Raw genomic sequence first — 25,509 nt, 5'->3', positions numbered from 1 at the left:
AACATTTTAGAAGCAGTTTACCTCTACTGTCTCATAGAAGCATTTGAATTATTGCTCTAATCTTTGTAATATTTTTATTATTTTGATCAGTCTTCCACTGGTGGGAGAACCAATCTCTTTGGAAGTCTTATTTAAATGTGTGTTCATTTTGTTTCTATTACTATTTTGAAGTTGTTTCTCAGTCTGAGATTTTAAAATTCTTCAACTTTAGCCAAGTGTCTGGCCTTGCCACAAATGAAGCAAGTTAAAACTATTTCTTCTTGGAGAATTATATTTTTGGCTGAGAGTGTTTTTGTGTAATCTGACTAATCAAAGGTTAAAATTGCATAGGAAATGAGTTTCTTAAAATAAGTAAAAAAATTCTTGTTGGTCTTTCTGCAACTCTGAAATGTTCTTAGAGAATTGTGCTCTCAACTCTAGTTTCTTTTAGCAATCTTAAAATCTGCAAGCAAAATTCTGAGAAATCAACATCAGCAATATCAAAGATATTACAGACTATATATATATATTTTTTTTTTAAACTACTGTTCTAGCATCAACTGCAATGTTCTCTATACTTTTCACTAATCTCAGAGCTGGTTCAATATGCTATTTTATGTTCAAAGATAGCCTTTCTCATATGCTCAATAATGCCTTTGATAAACTGACGGAAGAATCGGTCTAACAATGAAAGGTTCTTCTGGAGAGATTGTGCAAGGCTCATAGGGTAGAATTTTTCTCAGTGCGGCGTGTGCATGTTAACAGGAGAGATTTTTCCTACAGGGATGGGATACACTTAAATAGAAAGGGTGCAAGAATATCTGCCGAGGCTATCGAGGCAGTGTTAGGTGGGTCAGAAAACTGCAAGCTTGGGGGATTCACAGACTAATAGATTAGCAGTAGCCGCAGGCAGAGGTGAAAGTGATTCTTGCACTGCTTCTATTGGAATGAGCAGAAGCCTGGAAAGCGAGGTGCTGGTGATTTCAAGAACTGCTGGGAGTCATCATGGAACAAGTAAATACATGGGCTGTGATATGGTAACTAAGAGTAAGAATAGGTGCATGTATACTTCCATGTACACCAATGCTAGGAGTATAGTAAATAAATTTAATGAATTTGAGATGCTGGTCAAGCCATCAAAGGCAGATATTGTTGGGATATCAGAGACGTGGTGTCACATAGATATAAGAAATGCAGAATTGGAATTTGGGGAGTACAATGTGTACTGAAGGGATAGACAGGATAGAAAGTGAGGAGGGGTCATGCTGTCAGTTAACAAACACAAAATCTAAGTGCATCCAGTTGACATGGATGGACAGTGCAGTGCAATGTTGAATCAGTCTGGTGTAATGTAAGCACTGGGAAAGCAAAATTGAGAGTAGGAATGTGTTATAGGCCTAATGATGCTGATGAGTATAATGAACAACTGTACAGAGAAATAGAGGGCACCAGTAAATCAGATTGTCTTATAATGGGAGATTTTAACTTCCCAGATAAAGACTGCAACTTGTGGTTTGGTCACTTGCACATTAGCAAGACTTATGATTTATTGGATGATTTGTTTTCTGCAGCAGCATTTTTGAGAGGCAACCACAGAGTAATATTCTCGATCTGATTATCAGCATTGATTATTCATGCATTAAGAATCTGCAGATAATGGGAACCACTAGGTGGCAGTGATCAGTGTACTGATGTGGGACTTACTCAAAGATGTAACTACCATCATGGGTAAAGTGAATAGTTTTTGCTTTTGTAAAAGTGACTACAAAGGTCTCGGGACAGTTTTTAAGTTCTATACAGTGGGACCAACTGATGATGTTACCAACAGCAAATTCTAAATGGGATGCATTCAAGGAATTAATCTTGGAAGCTACTAGGCTTTCCATACCAACTAAGAAATGCTGTTCAAGGCTTAAGCCTAAATGGATGTCAGATGAACTAATGAGATGTATTACAGAGAAGAAAAATGCATGGGATTCATAAAATTATCAGGAGACACAGATGCCTATGGCAGGTACAAAATAGTCTGTAATTAAGTCACAAATGAGGTTAGGAAAGCAAAGGCAGATTACAAGAAATCTTTGGCAAAGAATGCAAAGAAAACAAGTAAAGACCTAATAATTTTACTGTATTCTTCTTTAATTATAAGTATTGTTGGTAAAGACCTGATAATTTTACTGTATTCTTCTTTAATTATAAGTATTATGTCTTATAACTGCACAAATTGGAGCAGTGTGGCATTGGAGGCAAATTGCTGCTATGGATAGAGGGATGGTTGAGCGGGAGAAGGCAGAATGGTAATCAATGGACACTGCTCTTCGTGGACTAATGTTATTAGTGGAGTCCCTCAGGGTTCAGTGTTGGGTCCATTGTTGTTTTCTGTATTTATAAATGATATTGATGATGGTATATCAGGCTTAATGTCCAAGTTTGCAGACGATACAAAGGTTGGCAGGGTTGTTAATGACACCAATGACAGTACACTGCTGCAACAGGATCATCTAGAAAAGTTGAGCAGATGGGCTGAGAGGTGGCAAATGAAATTTAACATTGACAAATGTAAAGTACTACATATGGGAAGCAGTAATCCCAGAGTAACGTATCAACTCTGTGGTACCACACTGACAGTGGTAGAGAATGAAAAGGACCTGGGGGTAATTGTGCAGGCAGATATGAAGTTTTCTGAGCAGTACAGACGGTCTGCAAAAGCAGCTCACGGTGCCTTGTCAATAATATACAGGAATTTTTGTAGCAGGGATAAGGAGGTGATTATCCCCTTGTATAAGGCAATGGTCAGGCCACACCTTGAGTACTGTATACAGGTCTGGAGGCCTCATTTTAAGAAGGATGTAAAGCTGTTGGAACGGGTACAGAGAAGAGCAACAAGAGTTCCATTAGTGAATGGAACAAAGGGTTGCTCTTACAAAGAAAGGCTTAAGTTTTGCAAATAACAGTGTCTGGAGACTGTACCTGCGAGGTGATCTGATTGAGGTGTATAAAGCCTTGAATGGTTTGGGCATGCCCAATGCTGATGGGATTCTTCCTCTTGCTCAGAATAATCGCCTGATAGGGCATAAATTCAAATTGAGGAAAGACAGTTGTAGGATAGATGTGCAGAAGTTTGCCTTTAGCGAGCGGGTGGTTGTTTGCTGGAACAAACTTCCATCTGTCGTTGTAGAAGTTGATAGCTTAAATAGATTCAAGGCAGAACTTGACAAACATTGAGCGAGTGGATGGGTGAAATAAGGGGGGTTTTTTTTTTTTTTTTTGGCTGATGCTATATAAGCTTTCTTTCTTACATCATGTGCCTTTGCTAATGCTAACTTCTAACCAAAAATGGGGTATAGTGTTAATTAACTATAGTGCTAATTATGAGAAGAATTTGTCCATTACCTGCTTTGTCTTGCTATCCATGGATGGCAAGACTAAAATTCTACACAAATTATACTAAAATTCTACACAACTGTTGCCTGGATATTATATTATTTAAAGGGGAGCTAAATGTGTCCATTACCTGCATTTAAAGATGGTGCTAGAATGCATCCATCAATTGTATTAAAGATGGTGCTAGAATGCATCCATCAATTGTATTAAAGAGGAGCTAGAATGTATCCATCAACTGTATTAAAGAGGAGCTAGAATGTATCCATCAACTGTATTAAAGAGGAGCTAGAATGCATCACTCAATTGTATTAAAGGAGCCCTAGAATGCATCCCTCAATTGTATTAAAGGAGACCTAGAATACATCCCTCAACTGTATTACAGGAGACCTAAAATGCATCCCTCAACTGTATTAAAGGGGAGCTAGGATGTGTCCCTCAGCCATAGAAGCAGATCTTTTGCTAAATTCAACATCTGGTAGGAACTGAATTTTTAAAAAATCTCAGAAACCACTTCAGAGCAACTTGTGGCTTACAGGTCCCCAGATGAACAACCCTGGCTTAAATTATCAAGATATTTTATCAATATCAACTGCTATTAATAACTACTTTTAAGTTTCATGTATAAAATGAAAATAACTTATTAATATTACACATATAATAAAGAAAAAAAATGTTAGTAACTTAACAGTATGCACAGTAAATAAATTTTTGCTGTAATATAATTTCCACCTTTATATTCAACTAAATATTACTGGCGGCATAAAATTTTCGTTATGTAGTTGCAATAGACATTTCTGCAATTCTTTTAAGTATTACAATATGCCATAATAATATCCTACTTTATTAACTGTTAGTGATATGAAATAAAGTTCTGGAATTATTTAATTTACTAACCTTAAGAGTCTCGAAGCATGGACCATTCACAAGCATTTTAATACCTGTATCAGTAACCTGTAACAAAAAATATATGCATGCTAAAGCACAGCAATCCAGTAATTTACTACTAGAAACAAAGTTATAAAAGAAAAAAAAAAAAAAAAGAGTGACAATCTTTCATTCACCCAGTGCCAGAAGGTTGCACAGGAACTATACAAACCTTCCTTATCAACTGAAAAAAACATGGAAAGGAGAACATAAGCCAGAGTGGATTTCCTTATTCAGCAAACATAATAACTGGCCACACTTGTGTCAGAAACAGCTTTGGGCTCCAACTTCACACTTGGATACATCCATGATCTTCCTAGATACTAACTAAAGCAGTTTCATCCCAGCATTCAACTCAGCTACATTGATAGAACCTACTCATCATGTATTGGAAACTTTCAGTTTATGGATATGGTTTCTGATGAACATTATCTGGAGCCAATCTTCATCTCACCTCACAAGTGAAACAGGCAAGCAAGAAAACTCTATGCCATGACAGTGATGCTATTTCACAGATCTCCCTAGCATCTCTGCCTTGGAAACTCCACTATAAACAGTGTTAGTCCCCAAGAGGAACCACTCCCTCCCAAGTCTGACAGATTTGTAGGGTTTTTTTTTTTTTTTTTGTTAGTTGTTGGTGCATCGGCTTCTGTGGCCATAATGCATCTCCCAAAGTTTTTGCATTTTACTCTGATCCAAGCCAGGGGGGAGGGAGATACGAACCCACGACCTTTGGGTTGCCAGGCAGGCACTTTACCCACCTGGCTAGCCCAGTTTATTTGGTTTTTAGGAGCAATAGCAACTGAAGCCATACTGCTCCGGGGATATGCGGTGGTCATTCCCTAACCTTTCCGCATCCCCCGTATTTGGTGGTCATGGACTCGAACCCTAGTATAATCAAGAAGCGTGTGCTATGCACTGATGCTCCTGCCCACCTGGCTACGGAGGCACCTGGCTAGCCCGGTCGGCAGATTTGTAGCAAAAGAGAGACAATCAACTCTAGTTGACTGAAGGGGGGGTTATTTCACAGATCTCCCTGGCATCTCTGTCTTGGAAATTCCACTGTAAACAGTGTCAGTTTCCAAGAGGAACCACTCTCACCCAAGTCTGACAGATCTGTGATGAAAGAGAGACAGTCAACCTTAGTTGACCGAAGGTGGGATGTCATGTACTCACCTTCTAACGTAACTGATTTTGCACAATGCCTTTTTCCATATTTTTGTACAAGCAACAAATGATTTAGTTAGTAGTCCACTAACAAAGCTAGCAGCAAGAGAAGCAGAAATGCATCTAGTTGATATTTTTTTTGTCACAAACTATTATAGGTCATATTGATCCCAGTATATATGTTAATTTATGTTACCCATACATATCAGGGGATACTGTCATTGTCAGTTAGTTGTTTTCTATTATCGGGTGTAAAATTTTGTTATACAAGTAGATACTAACAATTGGTTGTTTGCAATGGCTTTCAGACTTAATCTCTATCATATACTTGGATTTCAGGAAAGCTTTTGATACTGTTGCACATGGAAGACTACTGTACAAATTGGAGCAGTATGGCATTAAGGGCAAGTTGCTACAATGGATAAAAGGTTGGTTGAGTGGGAAAAGACAGAGTAGTAATCAATGGCCACTGCTCTTCGGACTAATGTTATTAGTGGTGTCGCCCCCAGGGTTCGGTATTGTTGTTTTGTACGTTTATCAATGATACTGATAAAATTTATCAAGTTTAATGTCAAAGTTTGCAGATGATACAAAGGTTGGCAGGGTTGTTAATAACAGTAATGACAGTATGCTGCTGCAAGAGGATCTGGAAAAGTTGAACAAAAGCTGAGAAGTGGCAACTGAAGTTTAACATTGCATTTGTCAAAGTACTGTACATGGGTAGCAGTAACCTCAGAGAAATGTACCTACTGGGTGGTGTTACATTTGGGTAGTGGAGAATGAAAGAGAACTGGGGGTTAATTGTGCAGTCAGATATGAAGTTTTCTCAGCAGTGCAAACAGGCAGCCAAAGTAGGTCATGGGGTTTTGTCAATGATACACAGGAATTTTGATAGCAAGGATATGGTGATTATCCCCTTGAATCAGGCAGTGGTCAGCCCACATCTTGAGTACTGCATACAGGTCTGGAGGCCTCATTTCAGGAAGCATGTAGAGTTGCTAGAATGAATACAGAGAAGGGCAACAAAACTGTTGAGGGGAACAAAGGGGTGCTCATATGAAGGAAGGCTTAAGTTCTGCAAATTGCAGCATCTGGAGACTAGGCACCTGCAAGGTGATCTGATTGAGGTGTATAAAGCCTTGAATAGATTGAGCAGGCTCAATGCTGATAGGATTCTTCCTCTTGCTCAGATTACAAACCAGAGATGACAAAATGAAATTGAGGAAAGACGGTAGTGAAATAGATGTGTGGAAATTTGTCTTTAGCCAGTGGGTAGTTGATTGCTGGAACAAACTTCCATCTGTCATTGTGGAAATTGATAGCTTAAATAAATTCAAGGAAGAAGTGGACAAATGTTTGGAGTGAATGGATGGGTGAAATGGGCAGTTTTTTTTTTTTTTTTTTTCCGGCTGATGCTGTATAAGCTTGCTTTCTTGCATCATATGCCTCTACTAATGCTAACATGGAGACTGTGATTAAATGTGATAGAGATTAAGTACTTGCAAAAGGAAAATATATCTGTTATGCTGTCCCTATTACTCAAACACTGTGTGAGAGAGAGTTTTCTGCATCTTATTGTAAAATGTGTAAAGCATGTTTCCACTCACTTTCTGTTTGTTTGTTGTTTGTTATTTGGTTTTTAGGAGCATTAGCAACTAAGGCCATATTGCTCCGGGATATGCGGTGGTCATTCCCTGACCTTTCCGCATCCTCCGTATTTGGTGGTGACGGGCTCGAACCCCGGCCTAATCAAGAAGCGTGTTCTACGCACTGCTGCTCCTTCCCACCTGGCCTCACTTTCTGTACACTCAACATTCCACAGTTATGTCTTCCTGTTTCTAATGTGTCACAGTTCTATCATCGTCTCTGCTCTAAGCAGAAAAGAGTGTGTGAATAGATATGTCCTGCCCTTAACCTGATTCGGGCAACCTCTTCTCACTGAGATTCTTGCATATGTGAAGTCCAGTTCTCTATTATCAGCATGACTTAATATTACTAAAGGTCACAAAAAAAAAAAAAAAAAAAAAAACACTGTCTATACAACCTATATCCTTCCTACCATACTTTTCCCACTGTCAGAAGGTAGCAACACAGTTATACCTGAAGTGCCTTATCACACTGTCAAACTCCCACTAGAGCAGTTTATTCCAATGATTGGCAACAAGCTGACAAAACAAGAATTCTTCATGTCCACTGTACTAGTTCTTCCCAATAATTTATATTTATGCCTCCTGGTTTCTGTGTCCCATTTCATTGCAAAAATTCTTCCATCATTCAGTTTGTCCCACCTTATACATCCACGTAGGAGGTGGGGGCAAATTTAATGATGCCTTATATACGTCAATCAGATGCCCTTAGCTCCACCAAATGGCTTATTTCCAAGTGTCATACTACACATCTTTGTAATTTTCCTCTAAAATATAATTGATAAGGCATTATGCAACTTCCTTGCTGACTGTTTACACTCCATGCTAACATTCATGTCTGATTATAACAAAACACTTGTCTCTTTCCTCGTTTACACCCTTCAGCTTTACCCCCAGTGTATAAATTACCCTTGGGTTATTATTTATTATCACCTAGTGTATAAATTATCCCTGGGTTATTATTTATTATCACCTAGTGTATAAATTATCCTTGGGTTATTATTTATTATCACCTAGTGTATAAATTATCCTTGGGTTATTATTTATTATCACCTAGTGTATAAATTATCCTTGGATTATTATTTATTATCACCTAGTGTATAAATTACCCTTGGGTTATTATTTATTATCACCTAGTGTATAAATTACCCTTGGGTTATTATTTATTATCACCTAGTGTATAAATTATCCTTGGGTTATTATTTATTATCACCTAGTGTATAAATTAACCTTGGGTTATTATTTATTATCACCTAGTGTATAAATTATCCTTGGGTTATTATTTTCCAAATGGTACATCTGGCAGCATTAAAACATATAATGCTTAGCCTGAGTTTCATCATTAAACAAACCTCCTGACCTCTATATCCTCCACAAATTTCAACATCATGACATTCATTATCTCACTTATAGCACAAGAAAATCACAACTACAGTGATCCTAACACTGAAACTTAAGGAACCCTATTTATAACACTTTAAAGAGCCATGTATATGGCTCTTCTTTAAAGTGAGCCAGGTGGTGGTATGAGGGATGCCTGAAGGTTAGGAAGCTTTCTGCTTCCTAACCTTCAGGCATCCCTCATACCACCTCAGGATCTTGTCATGGCTGCAACTAACATTAGTACAACAATCTCCCATTCAGGACAATGTCAAATGCTTTGCTCAAGTCCAGGTACATATAAATATAAAATTGTTTCTTTCATCCAATCCCTGCATGACTGTGCCATTAAGTAGGTCAATAACACTCCTAACATTACTAATATAAACAGTTTAAGCTTCATATTTTCTCGATATTCATCTCCCTGATACATTCTTGTAATTACTGAAACACGTTGCACAATCACTTTCCCATTGTACAATGCTTCTGTCACATCCTTTTGTGTACTTAACTGATGAGTGATCATCTCTGAAGTTATACAAGCTTAATCCTCAAATTTGCAGATGATACAAAGGTCGGCAGGGCGTTAATGACAGTATGCTACTTCAACAGGATCTAGAAAAGTTAGGCAGATGGGTTGAGAAGTGGCAACTGAAGTTTAACATTGAGAAATGCAAAGTATTGCATATGGCTAGCAACAACATCAGAGTAACATACCAACCGTGCAGTACCACACTCAGGGTTGTGGAGAATGAAAAAGACCTGGGGTAATTGTGCAGTAAGATATGAAGTTTTCTGAGCACTGCAGACAGGCTGCCAAAGAAGCTCATGGGGTCTTGTCAATGATGTATAGGAATTTTGTTAGCAGGGATAAGGTGATTATCCTCTTGAATAAGGCAGTGGTCAGGCCACATTTGAGTACTGTATACAGGTCTGGAGGCCTCATTTTAGGAAAGATGTAGAACCGCTGGAATAAGTAAAGAGAAGGGCAACGAGATTGGTGAGGGGAACAAAGGGTTTATCCTACCAAAAGAGGCTTAAATTCTGCAAACTGCAGAATTTAAGCCTGGAGACCAGACACCTGCATGGTGAACTGATTGAGGTGTATAAGGCCTTGAATGGTTTGAGTAAGCTCAATGCTGATGGGATTCTTCCTCTTGTTCAGATTACATAACTGAGGAAAGACTGTTGCAGAACAGATGTGTGGAAATTTCCCTTTAGCCAGCGAGTGGTTGATTGCTGGAACAAACTTCCATCATGGAAGTTGATAACTCAAATAAATACAAGGAGGAACTAAAACTTTTGGAGAGAATGGATAGGTGAAATGGGAAGTGGTTTTTTTTTTTTTTGGCTGATGCTGTATAAGCTTACTTTCTTGTATCATATGTCATTACTAATGCTAAAGCTAATAGTAGCTTCTATGATTACTTCACTGAATGCTTCCCATTTAGAATTTGCTGTTGGTAACGTCATCAGCTGATCAAATTACATAGAATTTAAAGGTGTCTAGACCACGGCAGTCACCCTTATGAAAGCAAAAGCCTTTTTCCTTTATCTTTGACAGTAGCCAAACCCCATCCCCAGGCAGGGAATGGAGGAGACGGATCTCTGTCTCCTCTCCTCCCTGCCTACCCCCCATATTTCGCCTGGTGGGGCTCGTCTCCACTGACCTCTTTGGGGATGCCTACTCTATCCGTCCCTATTCTTCTATCTGTTTCCTCCCCAGTCTTCAATCTCCCCCCCCTCTCTCACTAAATCGACCGAGTACAAACCTTAACAATGCCGCCAAATTATAACCAAAGTCTAAATTCTACCGGTTTTGTGCAAATCTCTAAGATATCTAACACTATCAGCTTTTATCTAGCGTTACATGTCTAAATTTAATAACATCAAAATTTTGCCCGACCTATTTGGCCTTTAACACATCTCTTTAGTGTTCAACCCTAACCAGCAATTTCCTAACAGCAATCCCATTAAGCATTAATGTCAAATGCATAAACTTTTATTTTATTTTATTTTATTTATTTATTATTATTTTTTTTTTAAATAGGCCCTAGCCACTGAAATCCCAGGAAACTAGGTGGCAGGACCTGCCAGAGCAAATTGTTGTGATACTGGATACACCCGGCTAGCCTCCACGTGGCAGGGTATGGGCAACGTCGGGCCCCACTAGGGGCCTGGCGGCCAATAAGCCGGATAAACAATGGGCACAACATATCACACTGCACAGACACGACCCACACACTTTCAAGTCTCTGGCTTGACAGTGTACTGTCCTCGATACAGCGAAACACACGCGGAGATGGGAGAAATCCCAGGTGCCGTCTGACACGAACATACCTTATAGTAGCCATGCTTTCAAATGAATTCTACATCAGCACAGTGTTATCACTGCCCCCAGTGGGTCTTTTCTGGGAGGTTCTTAATAATAAATATTGCTGTTGAATATCCCCAGATCAAGAGTACTGCTTCTTCTCATTGGCTCTTTAATATGCTGCTCAAGAAAAGTCATCTAATAAAACCACAAAAGTCTTGCTAGTGTGTGAGAATGACCAACCCACAAATTACATTCAACAGCTGGAAAATTAAAATCCCCCATTACAAAACATTCTGATTTACTGGCCCACTCTATTTCTCTGTACAGTTGTTTGATATAATCAACAGAGTATTTAGGCCTATTGCACACTCCTGCTCTCAATTGTTATTTTTGTTTTCCCAGTGCTCATATTGCACCAAATTGATTCAACGTTGCACTGCCCACCCATGTCAACTGGATGCACTAGATTAGATTTAATGTGCTTCTTAACTAAGAGCATAATCCCCCTCTCCTGTCCTGTCCGTCCCTCCTGAACTCCCCCATAATTAAATTCTGCATCGCTGTCTGAATGACACCAGTCCCTGACATCAGTACATCAAATTTATTTACCATGCTCTTAACATGAGTATAAATTCAGATGTACATACACCTGTTCTTACTCTGAGTTATCCTAGTATAGCCCATGTTCCTTGACGACCCACAGCAGGGCTTGAATTTTCAGACACCTTGCTTTCCAGACTGCTGCATGTTCCAATAGAAGCAAGAATAACATTCACATCTGCCAGCGGCTCTAGTTAATTTATTAATCTATGTATCCCTTCAAGCTCGCAGTTTTTCAGCCACCTATTACTGCCTTGATAGTATCAGCAAATATTCTTGCATTTACATGTATCCCATTCCTGCAAAAACTCTCTCCTATTAAGCAGACCATGCAGAGAAAAATTCTACCCCATGAGCATTGCACATTTCCTCCAGTGCCAAATTGACTGAGAAGGCTCTCAAACATGTACTCCCTCCTATTGTGTCTGGCAGAATTGCAGACACTTTAAAATTCAATCTTAACTCGTGTCTTTTTCCCAACATTTCTCTGCACTTTTTAAGTAACTCCTCAGACCTTTTATTCTTAATATCATTAGTGCCAACAGGTACAATAATATCACCTTTTGTGTCCTTAAAAGATAATATATCTGCTCTACAGCATCATCATCTACTTTTTCCCTCTGGCAGACATACCTCTGTCCTGTTCCACCTATCTTTCTTGCACAGTATATTTCCTGTTTCACTGACAATAACTACCTATTTTTTTTTTTAGGAGCATTAGCAACTAAGGCCATATTGCTCCGGGAATATACCGTGGTCATTCCTTGACCTTTCCGAATCCTCCATATTTGGTGGTCACAGGCTTGAACCCCGATCTAATCAAGAAGCGTGTGCTACACACTGCTGCTCCTGCCCACGCGGCTATGGAGGTGCCACTAACTACCTACTGTGGGACCAGTGTGTGTTACCTTGGGGATTGCACACTGTGTTGCCTGATGCGCTAGAGCAAGCTCTAGCACTGAGTTGGGCAGCTGAGAGCTTGGTGGGTCCTCCATTTTAATTTGTTCAAAGGCATCTACCCTACTCTTCACTGCACTACAATTTAGCACTACATACAGAAGGATGAATAAGTCTGATCCAGTATTCCATGCTTTGGAACATGGGCAGGGTGGGACTTGAATGCTACTCCACTGTCAAATGATTTTTATCCTTATGGTTTCTGATAAAGCAGCAGGATTTTCAGATCAGTATACAGTAAACCCAATTTGTGATATTAATTTGTTCCAGAGACACCATCGAATCATGAAAATAACATGTAAACCAAATGACCCCCGATTTTTGGTAATTCATTCCAAGAGCTCAGAAGTTGAAATTTTTGGTATATAACTAAGCTTATTATTTTTATTTTTTATTATCATAAAAAAAAAAAAACTCCATAAAATAGTGGCTCCTTATACACTGGAATAAACATTAAAACAAGATAAAAAAATGCTGATGGTGCCACATTTTTACTTATTTCCTCCCCCATCCCTCCAAATGTTGTTTAAAATGATAATTGATAATTATCTTTCTATACATTAAAAAAGTTTTCCTCCTAATGATTTTTATTCAGCCAATGGGAGAAGAGGTTTGTTATTTGTTATTGTTAGTTATTTTGGTTTTTAGGAGCATTAGCAACTAAGGCCACATTGCTCCGAGGTATGCGGTGGTCATTCCCTGACCTTTCCGCATCCTCCGTATTTGGTGGTGATGGGGGGGGGAGAGAGAAGAGGGATGAGAGTGATGTGGTAATACGTAACAAATACTAAAATACAAACAGAAGCTTTTATTGTGGTAAAACAAGCTTCTGTTTTACTGTGGTCATTTTTTTTTTTTTTTATTTATTTTTTTTTAATCAAAATCCCAAACACAATAGGTATTAGAACTTAGAGAACGTAGTACCGTGCATGGGTTGGAGGTTGAGAAGACGAAAGAAGATATTTGTTGGCATTAGCATTAGTAGAGTAATTTGATGCAAGAAAGCAAGCTTATGCAGCATCAGCCAAAAAAAAAAAAAAAACCCCACTTCACTTCACCCCTCTGTTCGTTCGAAATACCTGTCCAGCTGAGCCTTAAACTTATTTAGGCTATCAACTTCCACGACAAGGGATGGAAGCCTGTTCCACCAACCAACCACCCGCTGGCTAAAGGCAAATTTCCGCACGTCTATCCTATTATCTGTCTTTCCTCAATTTGAATTTATGCCCTCTCAGGTGATTATTCTGAGCAAGAGGAAGAATCCCATCAGCATTGAGCATGCTCAAACCATTCAAGGCTTTATACACCTCTATCAGATCACCTCGCTGGTGCCTAGTCTCCAGACACTGTAATTTGCAAAACTTAAGCCTTTCTTCGTAAGAGCACCCCCTTTGTTGCATTCACTAATCTTGTTGCCCTTCTCTGTACTCATTCCAGCAGCTCTACATCCTTCTTGAAATGAGGCCTCCAGACCTGTATACAGTACTCTAGGTGTGGCCTGACCATTGCCTTATACAAGGGGATAATCACCTCCTTATCCCTGCTAGAAAAATTCCTATATATCATTGACAATACACCATGAGCTACTCTTGCAGCCCGTCTGCATTCCTTAGAGAACTTCATATCTGCCTGCACAACCACCCCCCAGGCCCTGTCAGTGTAGTACCATAGTTGATACGTTGCTCTGGGGTTGCTGTTTCCCATATGTAGTACTTTACATTTGTCAATGTTAAACTTCATTTGCCACCTCTCAGTCCATATGCTCAACCTTTCCAGATCCTGTTGCAGCAGTATAGTGTCAGTGGTGTCCTTGACAACCCTGCCAACCTTCGTATCATCTTCAAACTTGAACATTAAGCTTCATATACCATCATCAATATCATTTATAAATACAGAAAACAATAATGGGTCCAACCCTGAACCCTGAGGGACTTCAGTAATAACATTAGTCCACAATGAGCAGTGTCCACTGATTATCACTCTGTCTTCTCCCCCTCAACCACCCCTTTATCCATAGCAGCAATTTTCCTCCAATGCCACACTGCTCCAATTTGTGCAGCAGTCTTCCATGTGCAACAGTATCAAAAGCCTTTCTAAGATCCAAGTATATAATATCAAAGTTATTCCCTGCATCCAGTTCTTTTGTGATTGCATCATAGTATCCAATCAAATTGGTCAGGCAAGACTTCCCCTTAAGAAAACCATGCTGTGTCCGAGCTATAACTGAAGTCTTGTCTAGATGATCCTGCAGTGCTTCTTTAACCAGTGCCTCCATTAATTTTCCTGGAACAGAAATTAAACTCAAAGGTCTATAATTACTTGTGTCAGCCCTTGATCCTCCTTTGTGAATTGAGGTCACATTTGCATATCTACAGTCTGTGGGTACCTTCTCTGAGTCCAAGGAAGCTCTCATAATTATGGCTAAGGGTTCGCTTACTTCCTTTGCTGCCTCTTTAATATAACTGGATAGATCCCATCCACCCCAGGTGCCTTTCTTGTGTTTATCTTCAACAATTTCTCCTCCACTTTACTCTCAGTTATTACAAGATTCTCTAGCTTACTGCCAGAGTTGAATACACCTCTGGCATTCCCCTCGCTGAATAACTCCTCATGTGTGAATGTCGATGCAAAATATTCATTTAGTTTGTTAGCTACTTGAGAAGGATCATCAACAGTTGACCCATCAATATCAAGTGGACCAATCTGATTCCTCCCCTTCCTTCTAGAGTTTACATAAGTAAAGAACTCTTTGCTGTTTTTATTTGCATCCCTTGCCAAAGATTTCTCGTAATCTGGCTTCGCCTGCCTAACCTCCTTTGTAACTTGGTTACAGATCAACTTGCATCTATCATAGGCTTCTGTGTCACGTGTTAATTTGTATGTATCCCATGCATTTTTCTTCTCTGTCATATGTCTCATTAGTTCATCTGACATCCACATTTAGGCCTAAACCTTGAACAATATTTCTTAGTTGGTATGTAAAGCCTAGCAGCTTCCAAATTAAGTTCTTTGAATGCATCCCATTTTGAATTTGCTGTTGGTAACATCATCAGTTGGTCCCACTGTATAGAATTTAAATACTGTTTCAGTCCATTGTAGTCACCTTTACGAAAGCAATAACCCTTCCCTTTACCCCTAATGGTAGTTACCTCTTTGAGTAAATCCCACTTCAGCACACTGTGATCACTGCCACCTAGTGGTTCATATATCTGCAGATTCTTAATGCATGAAGAATCACTACTGATAATCAAATCAAGAGTATTACTCCCTCTAGTTGCCTTCCGAACATGCTGATGTAGAAAACAATCATCCAATAAATCCACAAAAGCCTTGCTAGTGTGTGAGTGACCAGCCCCCAAATTTCAGCCAATATCTGGGAAATTAAAATCCCTCATTATAAGACTCTCTGATTTACTGGCCCACTCTATTTCCCTGTACAGTTTCTTATTATACTCAACAGAGTCATTAGGCCTATAGCACACTCCTACTCTCAATTTTGATCTCCCAATGCTTATGTCACACCAAACTGACTTGACACTGCACTGTCCAGCGATGTCGACTGGCTTCACTTCCTTGGATTTTATATGTTTCTTAACTAATAGCATAACTCCTCCGCCCTTTCTATCCTTTCTGTAGACGTTGTACTCCCCAAATTCCAGTTCTGCATTCCTTATATCTGTGTGACACCACGCTTCCGATATCCTAACAATATCTGCCTTTGATGTTTTGAGCAATACGTCAAAATTCATCAAATTTATTTACTAAACTCCTAGCTTGGTGTACACGCAAGTATACATGCACCTGTTTCTATTCTTAGCTACCCTAACACAACCCATGTGTTTACTTGTATCGCAATGACTCCCAGCAGTCTCTGAAATATCCTGCATCTTGTTTTTCAGGCTTCTGCTCATTCCAATAGAAGCAGTTCAAGAATCTCTTTCACCTCTGCCAGTGGCTACTGTTAATCTATTAGTCTTTGTCTCCCCCCAAGCTAGCAGTTTTCCGACCCACCTAACATTGCCTCGATAGCATCAGCAAATATTCTTGCACCCTTTCTATTTAAGTTTCTACTTGAACTTCTGTAGACTGTAATTTTCAGGAAATACATATGAAGGAAGGTTGTTCCAGAAAAGGGCAGCTGAATGAATAAATGAGGAAGATAAAAAGTTGGTTCTGTAAGTTTGAAGTTGGACAGTAAATGGATGTTGGCTGGTGGTGGCATGTGTTCGGACTATTTTGACACAGAGCGGGAATTATAGAAGCAATTCAGAAGAACAGTGCCCATTGAAGTATCTGAAAAAAAGGCATGCAGCAGAAACAGTAAGTCTATGAGACAGAATGGAGAGACTCTGTTAAAGATGAGTCATTAATTAACCTAACTGCCCTCTTCTGAATGGAATCTAGAACTCAGAGAGAGGTTTGGGAGGGCACGCCCCAGATATGGGAACAATATTCCATGGTAGAGCAGATTTGAGATTTGAACACAGTGACAGCTGTCTGGAAGAAAAGTAAAGGCAAGAGCGAAAGAGAAAACTAAGTTTTTTAGACGCAGAGGAAGCAATATTTGTAATGTGCTTGTGCCAAGAGAGGTTAGGTCAGGATAATCCCCAAGAGATATCATTTTACCTAGAAAAATGAGTGTCACCAAAGATACCATAGGAACTTATTTTTTTGTGAGATATAAGACAGGACTGAGTTTTAGAAGGATTGAAATCACCTAAGTTGTCTTTGCCCCACTGGAGAATTACCTTGGGATCAGCATTTAAGGAATTGGCAGCAGATATTCGAGAAGTTGAAGCTGATTGAGGAGGGTAAGATTTCTCAAACTGGAAAGTGGAATGCAATGTGCTATCATCAGCAAAATTATGGATAGGATTTCCGGTCAATGGAAGAAGGTCATTAATATAAAAGAGGGAAAAAGTGGGGGAAAGAACTGAACCTTGGGGGACACCAGCATTAGTGGAGAAGTTAGATGATGGAGAGCCATCTATCACCATCCGCAAGTGAACTGTCAGAGAGAAAACTGGATAACCAATTACAAAAAACAGTTGGCAAACCATAAGATGGAGGCTTGTTAAGAAGACCTTTATGCCAAACAAGATTGAAAACCTTTGAGATGTCAAGAGCAACTGCTTGACATCTCATCACCCAACTTTTCCATTGATGAATTTGTTATTAAGAATCCACTGATGCTTATGTTACCCATAAATGGGTAACATAAGCCGGAATATCACCAGTAGATCGATACTGATGGAATCCATACTGGAGATCATTGAGACAGAACGTTTCTAGGTAGTTTAAGAGTTGGCAGTTAATTGATTTCTCCATTACTTTAGAAAGAGTAGAAGTGTGTGTGTGGTATAGTTGTTTATTGGCGCATTAGCTGCTATGGCTATAGTGCGCCTATTCCTAAGAGTATTATAAAATAATCTAGTTTAAATTAGTTTCAGTTTTGAAGTCTATTATATAAGATGATACACTACAATTTGTTTTAAAAAGCAGAAAAGTTCGTTAACATTTGCGTCCTCTCCAACGACATGGTGTAATGTCAATGGTTCGTGACGATTAGCCAGATTTTGAAATATTGCAGCTCGATGTTGTTGATACTGTGGACAGTAGACTGTTAGATGTTCTAAGCAGTGTGGACACTGAGGAGGATCATCGCCCATTAGTAGATGGAGGTGAGTCAGATGGGTGTGTCCTATTCTCATTCGTGTGAGTACCACTTCTTCCCGCCGTACTGTCTGATTGCTGGAGTGCCAGAACTTTGGGTATTGTTTCAGCTGGAAAAGTTTGTTATTCCTTTGGTTATGCCATAATTCTGTCCACTGTGTAATGCATGCTGCTTGAATTAAGATATTATAATCGGGCGCTGGAATAGGGACAGAAGTTAGGTCTGAACTTGGACTTTTGGCAGATGTATCAGCCACTTCATTCCCTTTTATGCCTGAATGTGCTGGAATCCAGCAAAACTTCACCAGTTGTTGATGGTGATAAATCTGCAATAACAAACTCCTGATTTTCATTAAAATATGGTGATTCTTTTGTGATGTATTCTGCATTGCTTTAATTGAGCTGAGAGAGTCAGTATAAACTATATATTTTGCAGATGGATGTAGAGTCAAATTTTCTAGAGCTAACTGTATTGCATACAGTTCTGCTGAAAAGTTGCTATACCCAGATGGAAGAGAAGCTGATATGATAGCAGAGGGAAACTGCTGCTGCTCCAACTGTTGACAGAGATTTGGAACCATCCGTATATATCGGCAAGAAGTCAGCATAGGTTTGAATATGGTTAGCATGGAGTTGTTGCATAGTCACAGCCGGTAGACAATTTTTTCCCCACTGAAGAAAATAAGTATCACAGTTCAGTTGAGGAAAGGTAGTCCATGGTGGATGAGAGTAATTCTTTATCTGTTGCCTATTGTGGAGAGGAACATTCCAGTTCTGTGATATTTCAAGGAGCCGTAGGCCAGCTGGTTGGATTTTACTTGGTTTATTTCTGTAGAGATTAACCAGTGGTTGATTAAAAAGGTATGGCTGAATAGGATGCGAATAGCAAGTTTGTATTTTGGCTGCATATTTAAGTAATAACATTTTTCTACGAAGATGCAAAGGGGCCTCATGAGCTTCAATGTATAGGCTCTGAGTTGGAGATGTCCTGTATGCACCAATTGCAATCCGCAGTGAATTATGTTGAACGGGATCCAGCCAGCGTAGCACACTCTTTCAGGCAGAATCATAAACTGGAGCACCATAATCTAAACGGGATCTAATCAGTGTTCTATATAGGAGCAGCAAAGTTGTACGATCTGCTCCCCAAGAGAGGGCAGATAAAGCTCTTAGTATGTTGATCTTTTTAAGACAGGCAGTACGTATTGATTTAACATGCTCAAAGAAATTGAGCTTACTCTCCAGGATTAGTCCCAAAAAATTTCATATTGCTGGCAATCGGAATGGTGGAATTTGAAATCCGAAGTTCAGGATCTGCATGCAATTTGCGTTGACAGCAAAAGTGGATTGCAACTGTTTTCTGTTGGGAAAGACGATATCCATTGAGCTCAGCCCACTTTTGAACTTTATTGAGGGACATCTGCAATTGCCTTTCGATAGATCTCATGTTCTGAGAATGGCAAGAAATAGCGAGATCATCAGCGTACAGGTAAGCCTCTACAGTATTTGGGAGTACTTTTGTAATGGAATCAATTCTAAGGGCAAACAATGTTGCACTCAAAACTGATCCTTGCGGTACTCCTTCTTCCTGCGAGAATGTAGCAGAAAGGGAATTTTGATATCTCACCTGGAAAGATCGGCTCTTGAGGAAGTTCCTAATAAATATGGGTAGGTTGCCTCGTAGACCAAGATTATATAGGTCACTGAGAATGCCATACCGCCAGGTAGTATCAAATGCCTTCTCTATATCAATGGAGACCATGAAAAGGTGTTCGTTTTTCACAAAGGCATTGCGAATTTCAGATTCCGCCTTGATCATCAGATCTAGGGATGACCTGTTTTTGCGAAAGCCATGTTGACAATTACTCAGTAGATGTTGAGTTTCAATGATCCAAGTGAGTCGACTATGGATCATTTTTTCCAGAATTTTACCAAGGCAACTTGACAGAGATATTGGTCTGTAACTATTAGAATTGGAGGGATCTTTTCCAGGTTTCAAAAATGCCAAAACTGTAGCATGGTGCCAAGAGGTTGGATAAATATTTTCCAGGAAGATCCGGTTAAAAAAGATTAGAAGCAGTTGTAAGTTTTTGTCATCGAGATGCTGCAGCATGACATAATATATGCCATCTGGCCCAGGGGCACTGTTTCGTGTTGTTCTGATGGCCTGTAAAAGTTCACAATATTGCAGAGGCTGATTATAGGGAAGTGATAGTGAGGTTCGAAAGTTGATAGGTCTCTGTTCGGTGGCGGTCTTAATTTTCTGGAATTTTGGAGTGTAATTTGATGCAGCCAATATTTGAGCAAAGGTTTTGCCCAAGGCATTGGCTATATCTAGAGGAGCAGAGAGTTCTTGCCCATTGCAGGAGAGAATTGGAGAAGGAACAGATGGAAACTTACCAGACAGCTGCCTAATTTTTTTCCATATTAGTCTGGAGTCCGTGTTTCTATTGATAGTTGATGCGAACCTAGTCCAAGAATCTTTCTTGGCCTGCTTTTGAATGTAACGCGCCTTTGCCCTTAGTTTCTTGTAGCTAATTAGATTAGCTGTGGTTGGAGATCGACGGAATAAATTAAATGCTTTATTTTTTTCCTTCTTTGCTTTTGTGCACTCTTCGTTCCACCAGTAGTTGAAATGACGTCGGGACGGGGGATTTGATAATGGAGTTGAGTACTTAGCTGCAACTAAAAGACGGGATGTAATATAATCAGTAACTTCATCTATGGGCTGTAATTGAATAGTTTTTTTGTCAAGAGTGATTGCTGATTGAAATTTGGCCCAATTGGCTTTACAGAATTTCCATTTCCTGCAGGATTCATCTAATGGTGGTTGTGTAGTCAACAGATTACAAACAATTGGAAAATGGTCACTGCCCATGGGATCATCCAGAGTGGACCATTGCATAGCTGAAAACAGTATCGGGGAGCAAATAGATAGGTCAATGGCAGAGGTCTGTCCATTAGGTAACTGTATATGGGTGTGCGAGCCACTGTTAAGAAGAGTGAGGTTTTCTTTTTCCAGTAAAGTTTCAATCAATCTGCCGCATCTAATTTAGATGAACCCCATAAAGGGTGGTGGCCGTTGAAATCCCCTAGCAGGCAGATAGGGGAGGGTAGCTGCAATAAAAGTTCTTTAAGATCATTATAAGAATAAGCATGATTTGGTGGGAGATAAACTGAGACTAGAGTTAATGCAGTCTGAGTAATCAGACGCACAGCGACAGCTTCGATTTGGGTTTGGAGAGTAATTTGCTTAGCTGGAATCCTTGTACTAATTAAAATAGCTACACCACCTCAAGCAGAATCGGATATATTCCGATCTCGTCTATAGACAGAGTAGTTTTTGATGGAAATGGAAATTTGAGGAGTTAAATAGGTTTCTTGCAGGCAGAAACCAACTGGAGAGTAGCAATTAATTAAATAACGGATGTCGTCAATGTTTCCACAAAAGCCTCTGCAATTCCATTGCAAGATGTTAGACATTATTTGAATTTAGAGGAAGAAGCTGTACCTGACGTGGCTGTCTTATGGCGTTCTGGCTTTGGTTTGTCTCTTTTCGGAAAGGAAGGGCGACCAGTGTCCATCTCTTCTTCAGCAAATATTTCCAGAATTGGATCTTCCTGTTTGGATGGATACTCTGCCTCCATCAATTTGTCCTGGATAATCTTTTTCGAAGTAGAACTATCATTATTTGTAGTGGCATTCACTGGCGGAGACTGAGATTTTGCTGGTATTGTGAGAGGTGTATTATTTGCTTGGTCTGTCTGCTTAACGGCACTGGACTGTTGCTGAGAGAGGCCAGCCCGAGCCCAGTCAGAGATGGAAGTGTTTGAAGGAACGGTAACATCGGTTTGTGTGGCAATGGTTTGGTATTTTTTTGTAATATTAGCATAGGTACGGTTAGGTATACTCGGTGCTATTAATTTTCTAGCCTCCTGATAACTAACTCTGTTTTCAACTTTATATTTCACAATTTTTTTCTCTGTTTTCCACCTCTCACATGTCTTAGAGTAGGCCGAATGGTTGCCTTTGCAGTTGGGACAGATCATTTCTTTTGCCGAACAATCACTTTGAATGTGATCGGACAAACCATAGTTGGGACAAACTGGGTTGCTTCTGCATGTTGTTTGAGAGTGGCCATACTTCTGGCATTTATAACATCTCAACGGATTGGGTATGAAAGGACGAGTGCAGCAAAGTAGATATCCAGCTTTTACTGATGAGGGTAGGCTTGGACTTGTTGAATGTAAGAATGATATTTCTGGTAGGTGTGAGAATATTGTCTTTTTTTATCATAATTCTTTTTACAGCAATTACATTTTGTTCCTGAAGCTCTTCTTTAATTTCTTCCTCCGTCACATTCATCAGGTCCCAACTAGATATTACACCCTTTGATGTATTTAGGGTTGCATGTGGAGTTACTTTCACTGGAATACCAGCGAAAGTTGTCTTTTTCAGTAATTTTTCAGAGTGTCTGCCATTTATAGTTTCAATAAGTAAGTCCCCTGATTGCAGTCTCTTAACCGTCTTGGGAGACCCAGCAATACTTTCCAGGTGTTTTTGGATTAAAAAAGGGGATAGCTTACTGAGAGGCTGGTCAGATAGTGAGTGCATAATTAAGAATGCAGGTATGTCTGTCGCCGAGGGATTGGTTTTCAACCTCTTTGCTTGCGACGAATCATGGTCATTTTCTGTGTTTGGCCGACAGCTCGACGGCTCTAAAGCTGGAATCATACTTTGTTCCATGTTGGCTCCTCTTAGCCCCTGGCAGATGAACTTTTCTGCCAAGGTTACCGGCCCCGCCACGGGGAGGCAGGAGCAGTGCCTGGTGTGACCAAGCGAAAAGTAGTAAGTGGTTAGTAGTAAACTAGAAGAAATAAAGAAAGGTGCCTTTCCTTTCTTGCTCTGTACAAGTGTTTTTGTAACAAGAGCTGTTTTTAAATGAATAGATTTATTAACGTGAAGAACGCAAAATAACTATAAATCACTTTTGAGAAATCGCAGTAATAGCACAGAGAAATCGCTCAGTCACAATCGCTTGGCACCCGGGGCCAAGAGTAGAAGTAATTGCAATGGGACAATAACTGGATAGGAGGGATTTGTCACCCCTTTTTTTGGAACTGGCTGGATGTGAGCAAGTTTCCAAGCAGAAGTAAAAATACCTTTGGAATAATAAAGTGAAAAAGGGCAGCAAAGAACAGGAGTAAGTTCAGGAGCACAAGTTTTGAGAACAAGTGGAGAAATACCATCAGGACCTGGAGCTTTTTCTTAGCATCAAGATTGGTCAAAATCCTTCTGACATCCTTTTGATGGATGACCACAGGAAGTATTGAATGGAGCGTGCTGGGAATGGTGGGAAGTGTTTTACCAAGATCCTTAATACATGAGTGTGAAGAAAAATGGGATGCTAGCAGGTCAGCTTTATCCTTGGCTAAAGTGACAATAGAACCATCTAGTTTTGACAGAAGTGGAAGCAGAGATGGGCAAAAGTTGTGGCCAACAGTTTTGGTAAGAGACCAAAATGCTCGGCTACTATTAGGGCAAGCAGCAATTTTCTACTCTTAGCCAGTTAAAAATCTAGTTTGGACTGATTAATAAATGCTTTAAAATTGTTGCAAGCTCTGATGTAGGCAGAAAATGAAACTGAAGAATTGGAAACAAGCCAATTACAATATGCAACATTCTTTTCTTGAACAGCCTTAGCACATTTATTGCAAAACCAAGGTTTAGATAAAGGACAAGATTTTAAGTGGAGTGTGGAATAAAGGATTCTATTCCTGCAAGAATAATTTCACTGACATGATCTGAGCAAACATTGACATCAGGAGTTTTGAAACAGTAATCTGGTCATGCTAGATAAACCTTGTGCACAAGCTTTGTTTATCTAGCACGAGCACACGGTACCATTCTTGATTTTCACATGTAACGTACTTATGTATTCATAGCTGAGGAAGAGACACAGTGTCAAAAGCGTCTAAGTATTTTATTTTATTTTATCAAAAGAAGCGAGCACAGCGAGCATGGGGTTGGTGAGCAAAGCCCCCTAAGTAAACATTAATAAAACAAGAATGGTAATTTTCATTTAACTTACACCAGAAAAGCTGTTTCAATGGTGGTGTGGTGATGAAGTTGAAGGAGAATCTTCTATCATCAAGATATCAGGACACCCTACAGGATTTGGTGTTCTCTCCGATCACTGCCTCTTGCTACTTATGGTATAAAAACTGTCCAAAGTGGTTAGTTTTTAGCATGTTCTCTGAAGGTTCTTGAAATAACTTAACACCTAATCCTCAAATTTGCAGGTCATCAATTCAGTGGTTTCAATATCTGGGTTTTTTCTTACTGTTCTCTTCATAATGTCCCATGCAGCAAACATGTCCTTAATTCCTTCAGTTGTTGCTATATAGTCATCTTCATGTTCCTCTTCTCCACTGTCATGCTCACTCATCTGCTCTAATTCCTGGAGTTCCTCTGTTGTCAACTCCCTTCCATGGTCCTCAATTAACTCCTCCATATCCTCTGCATCAACCTCAAGAGCCAAGGTTTCACCAAGCATGATAATTTCCTGCTCTCAAACACCTTCAGCTTCAAATCTTTCAAAATCATGGATGACTGAAAGCCACAAGTTCTTCCAGGCTGCATTGAGGCAGCAAGCAGAAACTTCATTCCAAGAATTCACAATAATTTTTACACAGTCTAAGATTTTAAACCTGGTCTTCCAGAATTCCTTAAAGGTGATGGCTCTGTCTCCTGAAGTCTCTTCAAAGCACTTGGCAAGCATCTCCTTCATGTAAATTTTTAAGTTGGCACTCACTTGCTGATCCATCGGCTGAAGTAGATAAGTGGTATTAGGTGGGAGAAATTAGCATTAGTAGATGCATAAAAAGCAAGCTTATATAGCATCTGCAAAATAAAAAAAAATAAAAAAATCCCCATTTCACCCATCCGTTTGCTCATTTAAGCTATCAACTTCCATAACAATGGATGGCAGTTTGTTTCAGCAATCAATCACCTGCTGGCTAAAAGCAAATTTCTGCACATTATTCTACAACTATCTTTCCTCAATTTAGATTTATGCCCCCCTGAGGTGCATAATCTGAGTGTAATCTTTTCTTAATATATATAACCTGCAATTACAAGTCTAAAGTATTTATTAAAGAGTTTACTTGTTAAATCAATGAATGCTGACAAAATAGATACATAAACATTATGATATATTGCATGCAGAATTTGAATATATTAAACAATGTGTACAATAGAGAGAACATGGCACACAGACTGAAGAGCATATCTCATGGATGGGAACCATCAGAATATAGGGCAAGTCAAAAGAAGTTTTACACATTCAGTGCCTTAAGTTTTTATTATATTTATATAGAAAATAACATAATTAAAGAAGTGAGAACTGTTAGTGGATATAAGTTATAATGCTTCAACATGACTTCCAGCACTGCGGTATGACACGCATCCCAATGTGGATGC

The 25,509-nt window shown here is 39.4% G+C and overlaps 1 protein-coding gene across 1 annotated transcript in view; it reads right to left on the bottom strand.

Annotated features, from left to right (window-relative positions):
- The window catches only part of LOC150081585 (protein AMN1 homolog), a 116,900-nt gene that overhangs the window by 22,722 nt on the left and 68,669 nt on the right, over positions 1–25,509 (bottom strand). Inside the window, exon 5 of the mRNA XM_090379645.1 lies at positions 4,258–4,314. Coding sequence (XP_090235771.1) covers positions 4,258–4,314 — 57 coding nt within the window. The remainder of the gene's footprint in view (positions 1–4,257; positions 4,315–25,509) is intronic.

Source organism: Mastigoproctus giganteus, chromosome 8 (assembly GCF_048544385.1).
Source record: "Mastigoproctus giganteus isolate SK-2022 chromosome 8, ASM4854438v1, whole genome shotgun sequence".
Taxonomy (NCBI): domain Eukaryota; kingdom Metazoa; phylum Arthropoda; class Arachnida; order Uropygi; family Thelyphonidae; genus Mastigoproctus; species Mastigoproctus giganteus.
Note: the sequence above shows the minus strand (reverse complement) of the source record. Positions and strands in the feature narration are given on the sequence as shown.